This window comes from Pezoporus occidentalis, unplaced genomic scaffold (genome assembly GCF_034315485.1).
Source record: "Pezoporus occidentalis ecotype Australia unplaced genomic scaffold, CSIRO_AGI_Poc_V1 ctg124, whole genome shotgun sequence".
NCBI classification, from domain to species: domain Eukaryota; kingdom Metazoa; phylum Chordata; class Aves; order Psittaciformes; family Psittacidae; genus Pezoporus; species Pezoporus occidentalis.
In genome coordinates this window covers 3,677,755-3,695,935 of record NW_026913038.1, presented here as the reverse complement: position 1 = coordinate 3,695,935, position 18,181 = coordinate 3,677,755, and the positions used below count along the sequence as shown (strand labels likewise).

The window sequence follows — 18,181 nt, the reverse complement described above, 5'->3', positions numbered from 1 at the left end:
GCACTGGGGTATCTAACAGCAGAACCATCCTTTAGAGTTTCATCTTCACTCACCAGCCCCTGCTACTGAACAAATGAAGAAGGGGAGAGTTTGGGGGGCACAAGCCTGCACTGCCATGGAATTACTGCAGCATAGGGCTGGCACCTCTCAAGAGCTTCACTAACATCCTCCCTTTCCTGGGATGGCTGCACAAGGACTAGAGAACAGTGAGGGACCAGGACCCTGGCTGTGCACCCCTGTGTGTGGCAGCTTGAGGGGCACAGAGCTCAGGAGGGGGCTGGAGCAAGGCAGCAGGTCTTGGGGGTGTAACACTGGAAGGTAATGCATGTTAGGAGTTCCGTGTGTGCGGGTGAACACCTTGTTCTTGCAGCCACATGTCTGCATGGCTGGCATGGTATGTATGGATGTGCCCTCTGCACTGGCTGCATCCCCCCATCGCCAGCAAGTGCTGCCGGGGTCTTTTTTCCCAGATAACACTTGTACAGCTTGTCATGGCAACAAGATCTCCTTGAACTGCAGTCACAGGCAGGACGCCTGGTGCTAGCGCATTTGCCTGTCTGTAGGCATCACGGAAGCCCTTTCCAGCAGAGCTCTGGGCTACACAGAACCCCAGACTGGGTGTGAGCAGTACCCTCAAGGGAGGGTGGCTGCTGACTCCCCATGCCAGACCCAACCTGCTCCCTAACTGGGATGCAGCTGAGACCTGGGTGTTTTTTGCAATGATTAACAGACAGCATCAGGCAGTTCCTCTCATTTCATCCCTCTGAGCATCTGTGGGATGCTCAGACCCCTGCCACCGTGCTCCCTTTGCTCAGACCCCTTGCACATGCTCCCTTTCCCAGCAGCAATTTGCAGGAGAGATGGAAGGCCTGGGAGATGTGGGAGAAGGAAGGTTGTGCATCCAGCATCCCCCTCACAGGCAGGGAAAGGGCTGGGGCTGTTCCTTCCACAGTCAGCTTCCTGGGAACAGTGCTCAGAGCTACAGGCAAGATCCTCTTGGAATTGCCAGCCAGCACTGCCCTCCATAAGCAAAACTGTTCTCATCACAACATGCAGCATCACACCCAGAGTGCCTGTCCCATAGGGACCTCAGGCTGCACCTCAGAGCTGACGCCGCGTGTTCCAAATAACCACATAGGGCAGAGATGGGGAGTTCAGCCCCTGCAGTGGCTCATGGAAAAGAGATTCCGCAGCACCTGGTGCACCATATCTGCACTGAGGCTGACCATGCTGCAGCTGCATGCACATCTTAACGGCGTGCCCGGTCTCGCAGGCAGGCATGGTATTTCCACCCAGCGTGGGGCTGGAGACGTAGCACTCAACAGGGAACTGCAGGCTCTAGGAATGGCAATAAATCTCCAAAAGGCACAGCTCAAATTTCACAGCTCCCATTTAATTCCCCTCCCTATTATCCCTGAGAATATTTTAGCAGTTCTTGGTGTCCTGGGGAGAGGAAGAGAAAGGGTAGATTGCATTTTAATTAATAATGGCTGAAATGCACGGCTGCCCAGGGCAGGAGCTGCGGTGAGCCCGGAGCAAGGAGTGATGCTGAAACAGAAGGGGACTGCAAGGCAATTCCAGGAGCCAGAGTCCTGGGTCCTGCTCTGAGGTGGCTCCATTGGGACAGCCGTGAGCATCCCCCTCTGCCCATTCCCCAGCAGGGGCAAGGATGCTCCGCATCTCTGCAAGCCAGGTAGCTACCTTCCTTCTTCCTCTTAAAACCATTGCAAGGACATTAGCTACCACAGCCCTGGAGCTCTGACACAAGATCTGGCTCCTGAAGGAGTCCCAAAACAGCCCGGTGAAGGGGGACCTTCCCCATAGTGAAGCTGGGAAGCAGCAGATATCACACGGCCAGCCCTGGCTGTAATGCCCAGAGGTAGTTGAGGCTCTTGGTTGCCAGACCACAGGTTCAGTGGGGCACCAGCAAGGATCATGGCAGTGCCAGAGCAGGATCACTCCCTGGTGATGCAGCTCCCCAGTATTTGGCTGTCCAAATGCTATCCAGATCCACTGCAGTGCTATGAAGTCACCAGTGACTTGGGACTAGGAGCGCTGGGAAGCGAGATGCTTCCTGCAGCATCCCCTAATGACTACAAGGTGAACTGTGCTGCCAGCTCTGCTGGGTCTCCCTATAAGTGCAGCCTGGTCAGGAAAGCACCCTAGCTGGCACAGGTATCAAGGGCAGCAGGGCCTGAGGGGACCACATCAGAGCTGCTCTGGCCCCATGAGCAAGCCTGCAGGGCCCTGGGGCATCACTGCAGGACCAGATCCGAGTTCCACTGAGCTCCCCACAGCCACATTGAGGGCTCTGGCACAAGAGACACTTTCACCCCAAGCTTGGGTCGTGCTTTTGGTGCTTGGTGTAGGGCTGGGGAGCTGCACGGAGCTGCCTGGGCGTGCAGACAACTATTGATTTGCTTTGCTTTCAAGAAAAACAGAGCAGTGAGGCCATGGGGGAGAGCACGTGAGGGGCATATGTGTGTGAGCTGAAGGAGATGGAGGATGTAGATAGCAAGCAGGCATCCCCAGGGGACGAACCCAGAGCATATGCACTGCCCAGACCTCTTCTCTCTCCCTCTCACCTCAGCAGATGATGACAGAGGTGCGCTGCCAACACAGGGGACACATGCGCTCGGATGCCCCAGGCAGATGCCTGCATACATGCAATCCGGTCCTTACTCAGATCAGCTAAGATGCTGGATCTGGGCCCAGAAAGCCAGAACAGGTCCCTCTTGAGGGATTGCCTCTTGATTCAGAGGGTCAGCCTCAATTTAGAAGGTCTGATGAAGCAATAAGCAGCAGGAGAAAAGCCAAGGGTAATGCAGGGATACAGGAGCCACCAGGAGCTGCGGAGAGCCCCTGGCTTCGTGCTGTGCATCCCAGCCCTACACCGGGGGGTCACAGCCCTTCAGATCCAGAGCCTCATGGCTCCTTCCAGGAGAGACAATACCAGGCTCCTACAGCACTGCACAAACTCCCCTTTTACCCACAAACCCAATGACAAGGGGCATGGTGAGAGCCAGCAAACACGCTCCTGCCCTCTTGCACCTCTCTGCAGCATCCCAGCCCTGACCCACAGCCAGAGGCATCCCCTGCCTGTCACATACAGCCAGGGCTGCTCCCACCGATAGTGTTTGCACCGCTCCCACCAGCCGTTGCTTCGCCAGCAGATGCGCAGCACTCTCCGAGATCAGCATTTTGGGCTGCAGAAAGGTTTATTTGAGGCAGGCGAGGAGGGACCCCTGCTGAGAGGCTGAAGATGGGATTTCATCCTTACATCTGGTTCAGCTTAATAAGAGTCTTGCCCGAGCTGTTACAGATACAACTAAATTGTGTATGAGCGAGGGGGTGCGAGGCAGATGAGTACATCCTGCACACAGACACATCACACATCCATGGCTTGAGTGCTGCCTGCGGCCCAAAGCAAGGCTGGGGACTACCCTGGGACAGGGATATGGGCAAGCACAAACCCAACCTGAGCAGCCATAGAGACACAGAGCTGCTCCTGGTGGCCCTCTGTGGATCCCAGGTGCAGGACAGCCACCTCAGGCCATGTTCCACAGAGGACACCTCTGTACCAGCCTCCTGCCCTGCTGCTGGACTCTGCCATTCCCATGGGGTGACACAGCCCCAGCCCTGAATCTCCACTGCAGTGAGATGCTGCAGAGCAAATACAAAAGCTTTCTCCACATCCCCTCCTCCAGCATCCTGTGACATTCCCCTCCCTCAGTACACACAGCCACTGCATCCCACACATCCTCCAAGTGTGGGGTCAAACCAGGGCTGCCACTCCCAGCAGATTTGGGCCCCTTCAGCCTCTCCCGTTGCTCCCCTGGGGTGATGCTGGCTGGGGAAGGGACCTGGGTGGTCTTGAGGGAGGCAGCCAGGCACTGGCCAGAGCCCATCTCCTCCCCCAGATCTTATTCATGATGCGTGACAAGTGGGTGAGCTACAAACAGCTCACACAGCGAGAACACAGGGAGAGCACGCCTTGGCCGGGGGCTGCACCCAGCCCCAGCCCACACGATGCTATTTCCTGCTCTAACCAGGCTGGACAGCTTTTAAGGGTCCATGCGAGAGGATGACTTTGGGTCCTGGAATCAAGGGGTGCCAGATGTGCGCGGCAGAAGAGACTAAACTCGAGGTCCCGGCCAGGAGATGAAAACCATTAGCTCATCATTTTGCCAAGGCCAAATTCCCTGCTCAATAGAGTCTGTGTTCAGTGTTGGGATGCAGGCAGTGTTGTGTGGGAGCACAGGGGGATTCTCCCCTCCCTGCCAAAGCCTACCCACGGCCAGCAGCCAGGGATGCAGGAGCCTGGGTGAGCTTTAGCAGGAGGGATCCATCCCAACCAATAAAACCACCCCCAAACCAACAAAACCCCCCAAAACCAAAAGCAGCAACAGGGCTTTCTGAGGAAAGGACAGGGCAAAGGAGCTGTCAGATGGGCTCCGACACGGTGGCATCTCCCGCTGGGCCTTGAAGGGGGCTGTGGAGTCAGTGCCAGGGTGTCCGGGACAGGAGCTGACACAATGGAAACATTGAGGCTCGCTCCTCACATGCACATGAGCGCGCTGGAGACAGCCAGGACAGAAAGGAGCTTATTCCTGGCTGAGGCATGGCAGGACTTTCTGTTTGCTGCTGTGTTTTGTATTTGTGGCTTCCCGTATGGAAATGCTTTTTCCCTTTAACCTCCACCCACAAGCCCAATGGATTTCGTTGCAGTTTTCAAAACATATGGTGCATGCATCAATAACATAAAGGATGCTATATTTAAAATATTACAAAGCAAGCCAGGAGCCAGCATTTTTAAACTAGGGCAGTGTCTGGAGAGTGAAAAATGTGGGGATTTAGGATTTTCTATGCTAGATCAGAGAAACAGCCCTGTTAGAAGAGATGGAGCCAGGCTGGCAACCCGCCACCTTGCAGCAGACTGTTGCTTGCATAGCCCGCTATCTACTTCTGGAGAGGATCCACGGGGTCAGCCTGCACCCAGTGCAGTGCTGCTGAGCCCAGCACCTCTCTGCCCCCATCACTCCATCCAGCCGATACTTGGCAAGGTGGTCTGTGTGCGATGCTCTAGAAAGACAGCCCAGACCGTAATGCACTGAGCTAATTTCTTTCTGGTTTCTTCTGCAATCAGTTGATTCCCTGATGGGCTGAATACCTCCTGTATTACTCCACTAATAACTCTGTGCATAGCATCATTTATCTGGCCAATACAAGCACTGCAAGGAAGAGGAATTCTTGCCTTTTGCAGGCAGAGGTTAGAAGACCAGAGGACGACTCCATGTCACTGGAGCTTGTTCTCCTATTCTGCAGAGTGCAGTGCATTCACTTGTTTTATTTTAAACCACATTCATGCTAGCATTGTAACTCCAACCTGAGAGACTGCGTCATCGCCAGGGAATGAGGGGTGTTGGATTTGCTATTTTTAACTCCTTCGACTCCAGGGAGGGAACTGAAATCTAATCTCCATCCAGAGACACTGCATAGACATTAATGCAGTGAAATGGGAATTTGGACTGGAGGTGACAGCTGGCAAAGCAAGCCCCGGCGTCACAGAGGGGACAATCTCCCCATAAATAGGATGCATGGAAGGGGGATATGTTACAGAGCAATCACAATGCTATCAACGCGTGCTCAGAGGGACAGGAGGCTCAAGACCAGCCGACCCCAGCCAGGCCCATTCCAGGGGATGAATTACAGCTCAGGGCTGGGGGCAAGACACCATTGGGAGCTTCCCCGGCAGGCTCCAAATTCCTGTATCCACTCTGATATCCTGGGAAGGTGCTTTCTAAAACAACTGGGATCTCATCAGCTGTGCTCCTGGGAGGGGGGGCAACACAGCCCAGGGCTGCAGCATGAAGAGCACTGCCACATCCCCTTGGAGCCCTGCTGAACCAGCCCACTGCCTGCAAACCATGGGGCTGGAAGACACAAAACAGACACCTGCAGCCAAGTACTGCACAGCACAGAGGGTGTTTACTGCTTTTCTTAAGCTACTGTGATCCCGCTCTAATTCTGTTAAAGGTACCAAATGGAACCTTTAAGTGGTCATAAAAAGATTGTGCCCACCCCCCATGGAGCTCATCTGGCCATGCACAAGTGGCAGAGGGGAGCACAGCAGGCACCAGTGTGCAGTGGGGGACAGCACTGTGCCAGGGAGCCCTATGGCCACCAACAAGTTACAGGCACCACAAGCACTGCAGGACAGGCAGACACTGATCCATGGGCTCCTCAGGATGGTGCTCGGAAACACCTTGTGCTGGCTGTCACAGTCTCACCGATCCCATCCTCAATGCCTACGTCAGGGTAAAACCCTGTGCGATAAAGCATCTTGCACAAGTTATGAAGAGCACAGCCCCTTGGCACTGCAAGGGTCAACAGAAAGATACCCCCGAGGGGTTGCTCCCCTATCAGCAGCACCCCTGAGCATGATGGGCAGCCAGCCAACAGCAGTGACAGTGGAGATGACCACATCTGAGGCTCCAAGCCACCTAGGAGAGATTAAAGGTGGGTTGAGAAGGGGGAAACTTCCTCCCTGCAATGCAGGGATGCACTAAGGAGTCCCTGGGACAGAGCAGTCACAGATCACCCCTGGTGCAGAGCCACTCTGGGGCTCTTGGCAGCTGAAGCCCGGCCCATGGCTGGCTCCTATCACACAGGCATGTGCTTACACAGGTATGCACAGCCAGTCACCACCACAGCCTGGCTTCCCTGCTCCTCCACCAGCAGCTGCCATGGGCTCCCATCCATCCTCTGCCCTGGGAAAGGCAGATCCCACTCTATGCTCCGCCACAGCTCCAAGAGCTCCTGCACAGGCTGCTGAGGTGTTCACCCAAAGCTGTTAGTGTTTAGCTTCTGCCATGTGTCGGTTTCAGTTGGATGGAAACTGAGTTTCGATATTAAAAGACAGCAGTTTTTGTTCTCCTTGCCATCTGTATGTTTGTGTATTTCCCCTACCACAATAATTAGCAGGCTGGGCTCCAGCCAGGCTCAGGAGGAGATCTTCATAGAGACATCTTCCCAGCAATTCAAACAGCTTCATCGTTTCTTTTATGGCTCCCCTAGTGCAGCCCCCATCACCAAGGTCATCACAGCCCAAGCTGACGCTCTCGGCAAAGGCAGCAGGGATGGAAGTGCTGCACCCCAAAGAGCGTCAGTCCCTGTAGCTGTGGAGCTCAGTACCCAAGAAGTGCATGTGATGGATGAAACCCCACATCCTGAAAGGCAGTGGGAGGTCTGCCACGCTCCTGCCAGGTCCCCCAGCACAGACCCCCATCACCAGCACCTCCAGAGCCCTGCCACAAGAAGCCCAGCCCTCCCTGGGGTGCACACCACTAATGTGGTCCCTACAACACACAGAGCCCAGCTGATGACTGGCATCAGCCAGCCACCTTCTCCCTGCGTGTCCCCTCTTCTTCCCCCCCTGACCCACTCACTAGCCCTAAGGCTTGAAGTCACTGCTGCTGGCCCAAGGGTGGTCAGGACTCAGCCAAGCCCAGCAGGACCTCAGCTCCCATGCCAGGCCAGCACTGTTGAAAGCCTCTGCATGGGTTTCAGCAACTGCATCTCTCTTCCCTGCCCCTCCATGAGCACACCCACGTGTCCGCCTTGGCAAGTCGGGTTTCTCCTGGTGCAGTCTCCTACGGTTGCTCCTGCTGCCCTCACAGAATCATTATGGTTGGAAGGGGCCTCTGGAGATCATCAGGTCCAACCCCCTGCCAAGGCAGGGCCACAACGAGCGGGTTACACAGGATCACATCCAGTGCATCCCCACAAGCCCCAGCCAACAGCCAGAGCAGGACCCTGCACAGCGATGTTTGCAAAGCACTTGTGTTTGAGCAGCTCTGGCAGCGGGAAGCAGGGATGTGCTGGGATCTCCATGTGGGACCACGGGAGAGGAGTGTTGCTGTTACTGCTCCGCCTTGGCAAACCATATTCTGGTTTCAGGCTGGCTGATAAACAGACTTCAGCTTGCACATACACAGACATCTGCCTGAGGCAAACAGCAGGACACAAATGTACAAGCAAATTTGGCAACTTTATGTGAACTAAATGTGCATTTAATTAAGATTTATGGGGGGGCTGTGATAGCAATTGATTATCAAAATCAGATTATTTATGGGGGTTTAGCAACTCTACAGGAGATTAATGTTGTTTCCAGAATAAATCCTCAGTAAATATATGTTTCCCCAGTAATCAGCTAATAACATGTCATCCTAATTATCTCATGAAAGGGGCACAGCAGCTCTGATAAACACTGAAGAGATAACACTGGTGTCTGCAAATCAGCACCAGAAGGCCACAAGCCACACTCTGCCTCCAAATCACACTCCACTGGTGTCCTTCAGCACCAGACCACGGCCAGGGGATGCCTCCAAGTCCCCAGTACCAGCCTCAGTCTCAGGCAAAGACTGGATCTGGGATCCAGATAATGCTTTGCCCAAAGACAAAAGGAGGTTTGCACGCCACAGCCCTGAGCCTAGCCAAGGCAAGGTCAAGTCACTTCAGTCGCTCACATGGTTACAGGGGACGATATCAAGAGAAGAAGTAGCATGGCTCCTAGGATGGAAAAACGTGCATCTTTGCTCTTGTTCTTGGGAATAAGCCCATGTCCTGCAATTGGGAACAGCTCATATTTATACAATCTTATATTGCTCTGCTGGCAGGTTGTCTTGCCCATTAGACCCAAAGGGACTGCTTGTGCTGCAGCAGCTCCTCTGTTTTCCTTAAGTAGCACTTGCACACTAAAACCCCCAACATTTATTGAACAGTTCTGGCAGCAAGAGGAGAATGAAGCAGTGCCATGCAGCCAGCCCTGCCAGCTCCTCTCCCAGCCCCCTGCACAAGGTGCTGCACAGCCCTGGTGAGGCCACCCCATGTCCTGATCCATCGTCTCCCCAGACCCCAGGATATGTCACCGGGATGGTCCCAGGGATCCCCATCCCTGGGAGGAGGTGGCAGCTGGACACTGTGACCATGGCCAGGGCAAGCACAGGACCATTACTCTGGGATGCAGAGAGATGCTCTGGCAGTCGCTATGGCAACCCTGATACACAGCAGAGTGAACAAAGCTGACAGAGAAACAGAGGAAAAGGAAAGACAAAAAAAGGGAAACAGTTTAAAGTCATGGGGCAAAGACTGGGGGCACGAGGGAGCATGGGATGGGGAAGTATGGGTGTTGTGGAAGAGAGCTGCCTTGAGCATGCCAGCCTTGAGATGACCTTCAGCAAGGTGACCCAGGGTGTGCACTGAGTCCACCACCGAGATGCTGTCTGTTGGCACTGCTGTGACAGCCCCAGCAAAGGTCCCTCCAGGACACACTGGGCCACCTCCATGGCTGGTTGTGAAAGGACCCTGGAAGCAGTAGGGGTAAAGTACACTTTGTGGCATGGCTTGGGGCTCACCTGAACCCCTGACCCAAGGTCTGGGTAAGAGGCAGAGGCAAAACCACTAAAATTCACTGTTGTAAGCCCTTGCACTGCAAGAACAAGAGGTGCATCCACTGCCAAAGCATGTTCCATTCTTGCTTCTCCATCCCACTTCATTAAGGCAGAGAATTGAAAAACAGACATGAGGGTTTGGGTCAGAAAACAGCAACTACAGCCTCTCTCAGCTGGAACGGAAAAATAACATCCCACTTTGGCTGTTTTTTCTAATGAAAAAAATCCACAGAGAGAAGCTCCCCCCTGCTGAGTCGCCCTCACGATAGCTGAACAGTAAACACAGAAACAGCCTCTTGCAGCAGTGCTGCCTCAGCCCACTGGTCATGGGGATGAGGGCAGGGTACATGGGGATGAGAGCAGGGTACATGGGGATGAGAGCAGGGTACATGGGGATGAGAGCAGGAGGTGGTCAGCAGGGCTGGTTGTACATGGGAACCTGATGGCAACAGGAAGAAAACTGAGAAAACTCCTGGAAAAAGCACTGGGTGGAACAGATCAGCCATTTTGGCAAAGGGAAGGTGAGAGGAACTCCAGGGTATTTAGCACTGATGCTACAGGAGGAGCTGGAGCAGGGCAGCAGCCAATGGGCACCTGTGGGAGAGGACCCCTGTCCCTACTGCAGCACAGGCAGGTAAAGCACACCCCTGCACCAGTGCTCACACAGTACAACACTCTCAGGGAGCTTAACCATTTCCCCACACATCCTGAGCCTGGGATGGAAGAACATGGGGCAGCCCAGCGATGGGGCCAGCAAGTGACAAGCAGGGCTTGGCGCTGGACAAGGACAAACCAGGCTGGGGACGTGGCCGGACAAGGCACATCCAGAACAATAAACTTATGAGCAGACAAGGGGTTTGGGCACAGACATAATCCTGACCCTTCCTCCTCCCTGCTGTCTGCTCTGCTCAGCTCCTGCATACACCCAGAGACCCCACTTCAAACAGAGGGGCTGCAGCGCTGGAAGCGGCAGGCAGGCAGACGCAGCTGTCTCCTGCTAAAAGCCTTTGGTGCCAGGGGAAGAACAGCCTTCAACCATCAGGCTGCAGGCAAAGAGCCAAGCCCTGGCATCATGTCCTACTGCCCAGCTCCTGACATGGACCAGCCACAGAGATTCAACCTCCCTCCCAGACAGGGTGGGTTCAGCCCTCCCCATCCCACCTCTCTGCTATATATACACGTAAATAAATCCAACTGTGTACAGTAAGCACCAGAGATCCTCTTAACCCTCCACGCTCTCCTCTCTGGAGTCAGGGCTAAGCGCTGCTGCCCTGCGCTGTAGGCACAGGAACTGGGGGACTCTCCACTAACAAACCCATTCGTGCAGCAAAACTCACCCGCACCAAGGTCACGGCTCCCTTCCCACTGAGATGTCCCTCCCAGGCTGAACCGACAGTCTGTCCCCAACAGCCTCTGGAAACCACAGCTCCCAGCTCCTCATTAGCGACAATTAACAGGCACTCAGCAGGCCCAGCAGAGCTGGCACTTTCCAGAGGGAACAAGTCCCCTTTCAACAGGGAAAATGAACGTGCTTTGTTGCGCACACTTTTGGCTTAAATGAGCCAAAACCTTCCTGCCAAGGAACAGAATTATGTCCCAGATCGGACCCTTTGTGCCACCTTTGACCAACCAAGCGAGGACTGAAGGCCAGGGCAGACGCAGATAACCTCTGTTGGCAAGCCCTCACTCTGCCACATGCCTCAGGATGCTCCCACAGCAGCCCAGTGATAGGCAGACAAGGCAGGAGCAGGGGCTGGGGGTACCCCTGCCTTGGGCAGGGCCATGGGCACTCATGGCTGCGCTGCTGGCTCAGAACCACCCGCTGCTCCTCCAGAAGTTATTTCAGACCAGTGAGAAACTTCTTGGAGCCAGGAGAAGCCAACCAGGGTAAGAGGCACCTCTTCACCCTCCCCAGGCGAGGGGCTGCCCCAGGGTTTGGCAAAGGAGGTGAGTAGAGACCTCAGCACCCACAGAGGGTGGCTGCACTTGGACTCCCACGCTACAGCATTAAAGCAAGCTGTGGGCTTGAGACATACAGTGAGATCAGCACATTATGAGTGGCAACCTCCTACATGAGGCCAGTGCAAGGACCAGGCAGCACACACTCTCCAGCATCATCATTACCCCAGCCTGGAGCTGGGCAGGGATAACCCATCCCCAGCCTCTGCTTCCCTGGGTATTTGTCTAGCTTATGAGGAAGAGAAAAAAAAAGACAAGCAAGCAAGAGGGAGACAGCCTGGATGTGACAGGCTGGCAAGTCTGACAGAAGAGTCTTGTTAGCAGTGCTTTCTCCCTGCAGTTCGAGCGGGGGCAAAGCCAAGGAATGCTTCCCAGCAGCCTGCATCAAACAAGCCCAGCTGCACTGAGATTTCAATTGCTATGGCAGAGCAGGGGTGGGCAGCACAGTGAGGGGTCTGTGAGGACAGAGCAGCACGAGCAGCATCTCACAGGGTGTGAAACCGCCACTGCCCCCCAGCCAGCCTTCCTCCAGCAGGAAGGGTGCATCTGACCCCGCACTGTGTCTGACGGGGGCTGAGCTTGGGGTGTTTCACCCTGAGGCTGCAATGCCCTGATGACAGCACATCCTGCCTTGTGCCACTGGGTATTTGGGACCTCTGGGCCAGCTCGGGTGCAAGCCTGCAGCTCAGCTGGGAACCAGGGATGTGGGGATCAGCAACAGCCACAGCAGAACTCCACCAGTTCTCCAGGAGAAGGAGAGGAAGGATCTGGCAGATCTCTAAGCTGACTAAGAGCTCTGAGTGCCCAGTGGCTCTGCTGTACCAAGCACAAGCCAAAGCAATTAGCATTTCTTGGAGACACTCTGTGTAATCTTCCCTGAGTGATGGGGAGAGCTGCCACAAGCACAGGGGAGGGCCTGGAGCCACTTTCCGGGACCAGGAAGATGCTGTGCTGGCAGTGACACAAGGCAGAGCAGGGCTGTCCTGCTGAAGGGACCTCCTGCCAGCAGCCCTGGTATCACTGCTCCAGCCAGGCGCTGGGGAACTGCATCCTCATCCAGTCACAGCCCCACCACCAGATCCTGCCCCCAGGTGCTCCAAGCTGTCAGGCAGCAGGAAGCCAGAAGCTAGAGCAGAGAGGCAGCTCTCAGCATCCTTCTTGGAGCACAGCCCAGGTGGGGAAAGGCCACCTTGGGAAAAGCTAGGGCCAGGACCAACCTCATCCATCAGCTCCCAGGCAGAGCTGTCAGCCAGAGCCTGGAGGCAGGAATGGAGCACAGATGAGCCAGGAGCTGTTAGAGGAATCACGCAAGAGCAGCAGCAGCAGCCAGTCCAGCCCAGGCATCATCCAAGAGTCAGGGATTATTTTTAACGGCTACTTGTAGAACACAGCAAGCACCCAGAGGAGAGACAGACAGAGCTGATGCTCCCCCCATCCCTCTCCCCACACGTGCAGCAAGCATATCTCACAGCCAGGCTTTTTATAGGGTCCCCCATTCCCGCTGGGCATGCAGCTCAGTACGACCACACCACCCCCTCCCTCAGTAATCACTCACATGCCGTTCACTAAAGTCTTTCCATTCCCTCTTGAGCTGTTTCCTCTCCTCTCCTTATTAGGGATCCACCTACCTATCCATCTTCTCATTCTCTCTCCCTCAGTGGCTATTTTTAAAATGCCATAAAAGCTTTCAACTGGTAGCATCCTCAGGGATGCAAGGGATTTTATATGTAACCCATCACAAGCAGTCATCACCACATAACTCACTATGCAGGCAGCGACTTTCCTTTTCTCAGAAGCAGGGGAGGGGAGAACATCCACGCTCATCCTCAGCTCTCCCTGGCCAGCACTGTCAGGCATCTCCCATCCCAAAGGGAAAGGATCAGGTCCAACCCACTCCTCTCCCAGGGTGGCAACTGGGACAGATGGTGAGATAATGGTGCAAGTCCCCTCAAGTAGCATCTGTGGGTGTATGAAGGGGTGGGTTTGCTTACTGAATAAAAGGCTGTGAGCTGGGCATCATCCCCTTCCATGCCTTAGCATCTGCCACCAGCTGAAGGAGGGCTTCCTTGCTGAGAAGATGGCTGTGTTTCTCTTTGTATGTCCATGCTCATGTAAACTGCTATACTGCTTGGCTCCCATGCTGGCTGATGGTCAAGGGGTGGGGGATACGTTGGTGCTGTCAGCGAAACCCTCCAAAGCCACAGCTTACCCCAAGAACTGCATCTCTGCCAACAGCCAGAATATATAGAGGACCATGGTTTTCCTGATCAACCCCAACCTCCAACCCAGCTTGGATGGAGTGAGGAAGCACTCAAGTACCACCCAGGGGCTGCACCAGCACCACAAACCCCACTTTTCTCTCCCTGACCTGGCTATTCCCTATGGAACAGCTGCCTTCCCCTTCCCTACCAAACCTCTGCCCAGACACTGACACACACACCAGACATCTCCTTGCCCTGCCCCATCCATGCCAGCACCCGGGCACAGCTTGGCCAGAGCCGAGGGCAAAGCTGCTAAGGCTCTACCGCAGAGGAAGGCTTCCCATGCAAGCTGTGTCAGTGCCGCTGCCAGCGAGGTGCGGGCACGCCTGACCCGGCCACAGGACGCCAGCCTCGGCGGCTGCCAGACGGGATTAGGCCGTGCATAACCTGAGCGGTGTCCCGTGGTGTGCTAATGCGATGACACGCTCCGTGTCACCGGCAGCAGCCCTCCTGACCAAGTGCGAGGTGTGCCTGCAGCAGAGGCAGGTCTGCGGGAGCCCGGACGCACTCGCAACGCTCCCAGACGATGCTTGGGTGACGCGGCTATTTATAGCAGGAGGAGGTTAGGGGGAGCTCATCTTACCTTGCTCCACCTTCTTCATCCTCCGAGCACTGCGAGCTGATGCAGCGGGTGCCGAGGAGGCAGCGGGGCGGTGGGGAAGGACACCCCACAGCCCCCGGCACAGCCGAGGCGGAAGGAGGGGTTTGCAGGGACCAGCGCTGAGCCGTGATCTGAGCGCAGATGAGGGAGCGGGGAAGCCTGTGCTCTATCACACTCTGAGGACTGCCGCGATATGAGCTGAGAGAGAGAAAATCCGGAGCAGAGCTGCCTGCTCGGATGGCAGGAGAAGCCGGCACTGAGCTGCACGGCACACTGCCTGCCCAGTGCTGCCTGCACCTGGCTGCCACAGCCCCACATGGGATGCGTATGAGCTGGGTGCTGAGAGCAAGTGGGGTCTGCACCACCTCCAGAGGAGCGCTGGGATTTCTGCCTGCTTTAGTCCTCATTTCTTCAGGCTAGGCAAGGAGAGCCTTTCCAAGCCTGTGCTGTACTCAGCACCTGACCATTGATCTCCAGCTTGCAGGGCAAGCATATAGGGACCTGCTGCAGGTCCTTCCTGGCAGACCACAGACCTGTTTGCTCCTGTAGTCACACACAGGCACCCTGGGTGACACAGACCTTGCAGCCACACTGAGAAAGCCACTCAGCACCCAGCTGGGCACTGCTGCAGCCAAGCCAGCCAGAGGTTATTTTACTGGGGAAGAGCATGCTGATTCAGAGCGGCAGGAGACAGGCAGGGCAGTAGCAGCCGACGGACAAGCCCTGATCCAGCCCTGCCTCATGGCCAAGGCAAGGAAACCCCTTCCTTTGGAGAGGGGCTGCTGGGAGAGGCAGCTCACATGGCTTGGATGGCCTGCACCTCCTGACATGAAGCAGAAATGGGTTTCACACAGAGCTTCCTTTCCTATTCCTGCTCCTCTGAGGATTTCGGCAGGAAGAAGTACTTTATTAGGAGTAAAACACTGGGACACTCCCTGCTTCCACTGAGAATCCAGGCTGGGGAGCAGCTGTGACTGGGAGATCCCATTGCAGCACCCAACATGTCCCAGCAAGTGCTGCTGAGCCGTGGAACAACCCACCCGGTCCCACAGCTGCCTTAAAAATAGCTCCACAAGCAAGTGCCCCTGGGCTGGGCAGTGCTCCCGGGACACTGTAGTGTGCAGGGGTCCCATGGGGATGGATGTCAGAAGAAAAGCAGCAAGATCCTCAGATTTAGGTAGTACAAAGCACAGATGCTGGGACGAACAGGCAGGGCTCTGCAATGTGCCTTCAAAAGCAAAACGCTGCAAGTGCATTTGTGTGGGGTGCTCAACTGCAGAGCCTGGCACATGCACATTGGGAGCTCACAGTTTGGGTTCTGGTCTAGGTCTCATCCAGCTTGGCTCATGCATCTGAGAAAGTAACGTACTTCACCACTGTGAGAACAGGTCAAACCCTGAAACTTCAGATTGCAATGGACTCAGGTTGGGCTGAGGAAGGGCTCTGGGGTTGACATTGCACTAGAAAAGCCTTCTTGCCCCACAGCAGTGCAGTGTTCTCCAAAACATGCCACTTGTTGCCAAGTAAGAGCACAGAAGCCAAAAGGATGGCTTCAAACCCTCAAGTACATGCTCCCCTCTTAGGCTGTCCTCTTCCTTAGAGAAACATTCCTCCCAGTGACTTTCACAGTTGTCCAAGTCTCAAAATCAAAAGGATTCAAAATGAAAGTGGAGTAAAACATCCATGAAGTGAAAAGTGATGCTTGGGGCTCAGAGGACATCACCAGTTGAGAAAGGGTAAGAAGAAAGGAAGGTCAGGCAGCCTGCATAAGGAAACCATAGCACCAGCTCCTTTTTGTTTCAGATCTTTGTCCCAGGCAGTGGTGAAAGCACATCAATTCCCAGCCCAGGTCTTACAGCTGGTACTGATAAAGCATTCAGAAGACTATACCCAAACTTAAAAATGCAAGTGTAAACTGCATATCAAAAACCCAACCCACCATTGAATAAATGGGAACTTAGCAGTTTGCTGCACACTAGATCAGTTTGGTCCTGTTAAGTATCAGATACCTCTTTTCTAGAAATCAAGGCATGTCCATCAGGGCTGTGCATCACTGCACTCAAGCTCTTCTATTTCCCCAGTCATTTCCTGAGCCTACAGATGCAAGGGGCAGAGACAATGGGCACAGGAGGACTTTGGATAGCTAGGTGCCCCCCAGGCAAGAGCTACCTTCCTATCCTGCCACGCTTGCCCTGAGCTGCTCACAAGCAAACTTCCTGGGTCCGAAATACCTCGACTTGGGCTCTGCCTTCCCTATGGCTACTGTGGTCACTCCAAGCCCCCTTTCATCCTGCAAAGCTCTCTCCTTTCCCCATCACTTCCCAACTGAGTCCTCGCCATCACCAGTCTACCCCTAGCATGCTTCCTGGAGGTGCTGCAGTGCTCACAACTGAGAAACGCTGATGTATTTGGTCTAAAAATACATAATTAGATGTTCCAACCACTTCATTACAGCACCATCACGATCGGACTGCAGGGTCTGGCAGGAACTTGGTGGGTTTGCCTTCACTTCTGCGCAGCTTTGCTGCAAAGGCAGCACAACTGACTCCTTGCTGATAACAGGACAGTCTGTCATCAGCCCAGCCTCCTGGCAATCACAAATACCATTATCTGGCTAAACTGATCATCACTTTGTCATCAGAAAACTTGCTATTTTATAAGAGCATGGTAGGCCCCTGAATTAATTCAATTGCTTCAACTGACCTTACAGCATGCACTTCGTTGGCCTGCAGTAACACTTTCCATGGCTTCTGCTCTTCAAAGTGTAAGCTGCCAAGATAGATGGCTTGCAGGAGAGCCTGAACAGAGCTTGGTGAGAGGACAGCGTCCATCCAGCTGCCCCAGGACAGGGAGAAGCTGCCGGGGCTCTGAATTTTCTGGCATCAAGGTGAATGCAACAGATGATTATCCCTTTGCTAGGCTGCCTGGGAGAACAGAGGGGACCATTTCTATCAGGTTGTTTGTGGCTGCAGAGTCAGGCTTGATAACTGAGAAGACCAAGATGTGGGTGGAAAGCCCAGAGTTCCCCTTGGTGCCCAAATCCTGCAGAGCACAGTGCTAGAGCCCTCCATGGAAGAAGCATGGACCCTAGATAATGCTCACAGCTGGGTTTGGAGAGAACATCCTAGAAAGGTAGCTTTTAATCTAATGCAAACTCTCTTGTATCCATGTCCCTCCTCTCTTCGCTGTCCCACCTGTGCCCACACCTTGAACAGAGTCTACTCCAGCCTTTCTAAAAGCTCTCCTTCCCCTCCACGAGATGCTGCAGAGAAAAGAGCTCTATTTGAAGAGCTGCCTCTTTCCCCACTTCATGTGAAGAACCTGTCCAGCAGCAATCAGGGGAGCAGGGGTGAGGACCAGGAGTGCTTATCCAGAGCCCACCTCAAACCCCCAGGGACTAGGCAACAGCACCATAACCATAGCATCTCACTCTGCTGGGTCCTCCTTCACTAGAGATGCGCTTTGTCCTCCATTCACTTCATGCCTGTGACAGCCTGAGCATTGCAAAGATGAAATAGGAATCAGTGTTGACCAGGAACTATGAGCGCTATGACTGTAAAGGTTCATGTGTAGCATAACCCCCCAGGCCTGGGTCACCCCACAAAAAACAGAGCCTCCTCACAGGGAAGACACTACCACTGCTCATCACACCAACAGGCTGATCCCTTCGGGTTCACTACACTTCCAAACACAGGAGAAAAAAACCCCACGTCCTCCTCAGCTGGTCCTACCCCACTGGGTGGTGAGACATGGTGAATCACCCTGCCTGGTGCAGAGCAGAGCTGGAGCTCCCAGAGATGTGCAGCACCACGTGATTCCTCTTTAATTACACAGGGACTTAATAGAGTTTGCTGGTAAACACCTTGTAACCACATGTGCCTAGAGATTACTGGGTAATTATGCTTAGT

The 18,181-nt window shown here is 54.5% G+C and overlaps 1 protein-coding gene across 14 annotated transcripts in view; it reads right to left on the bottom strand.

The window, feature by feature from the left end:
• Nucleotides 1-18,181, bottom strand: part of ABLIM3 (actin binding LIM protein family member 3) — a 50,435-nt gene that overhangs the window by 27,655 nt on the left and 4,599 nt on the right. For 4 of the 14 annotated variants that reach the window (XM_062607688.1, XM_062607692.1, XM_062607693.1 and 1 more), the window contains exon 1: nucleotides 14,256-14,445. The exons of 2 other annotated variants lie outside the window; for them this stretch is intronic. In XM_062607688.1, the coding sequence (XP_062463672.1) occupies nucleotides 14,256-14,274 (19 nt within the window). In that variant the 5' untranslated portion in view covers nucleotides 14,275-14,445. Of the gene's footprint in view, nucleotides 1-14,255; nucleotides 14,448-18,181 lie in introns of those variants that run through there. 8 more of the 14 variants (XM_062607690.1, XM_062607691.1, XM_062607699.1 and 5 more) reach the window with 5 other exon arrangements.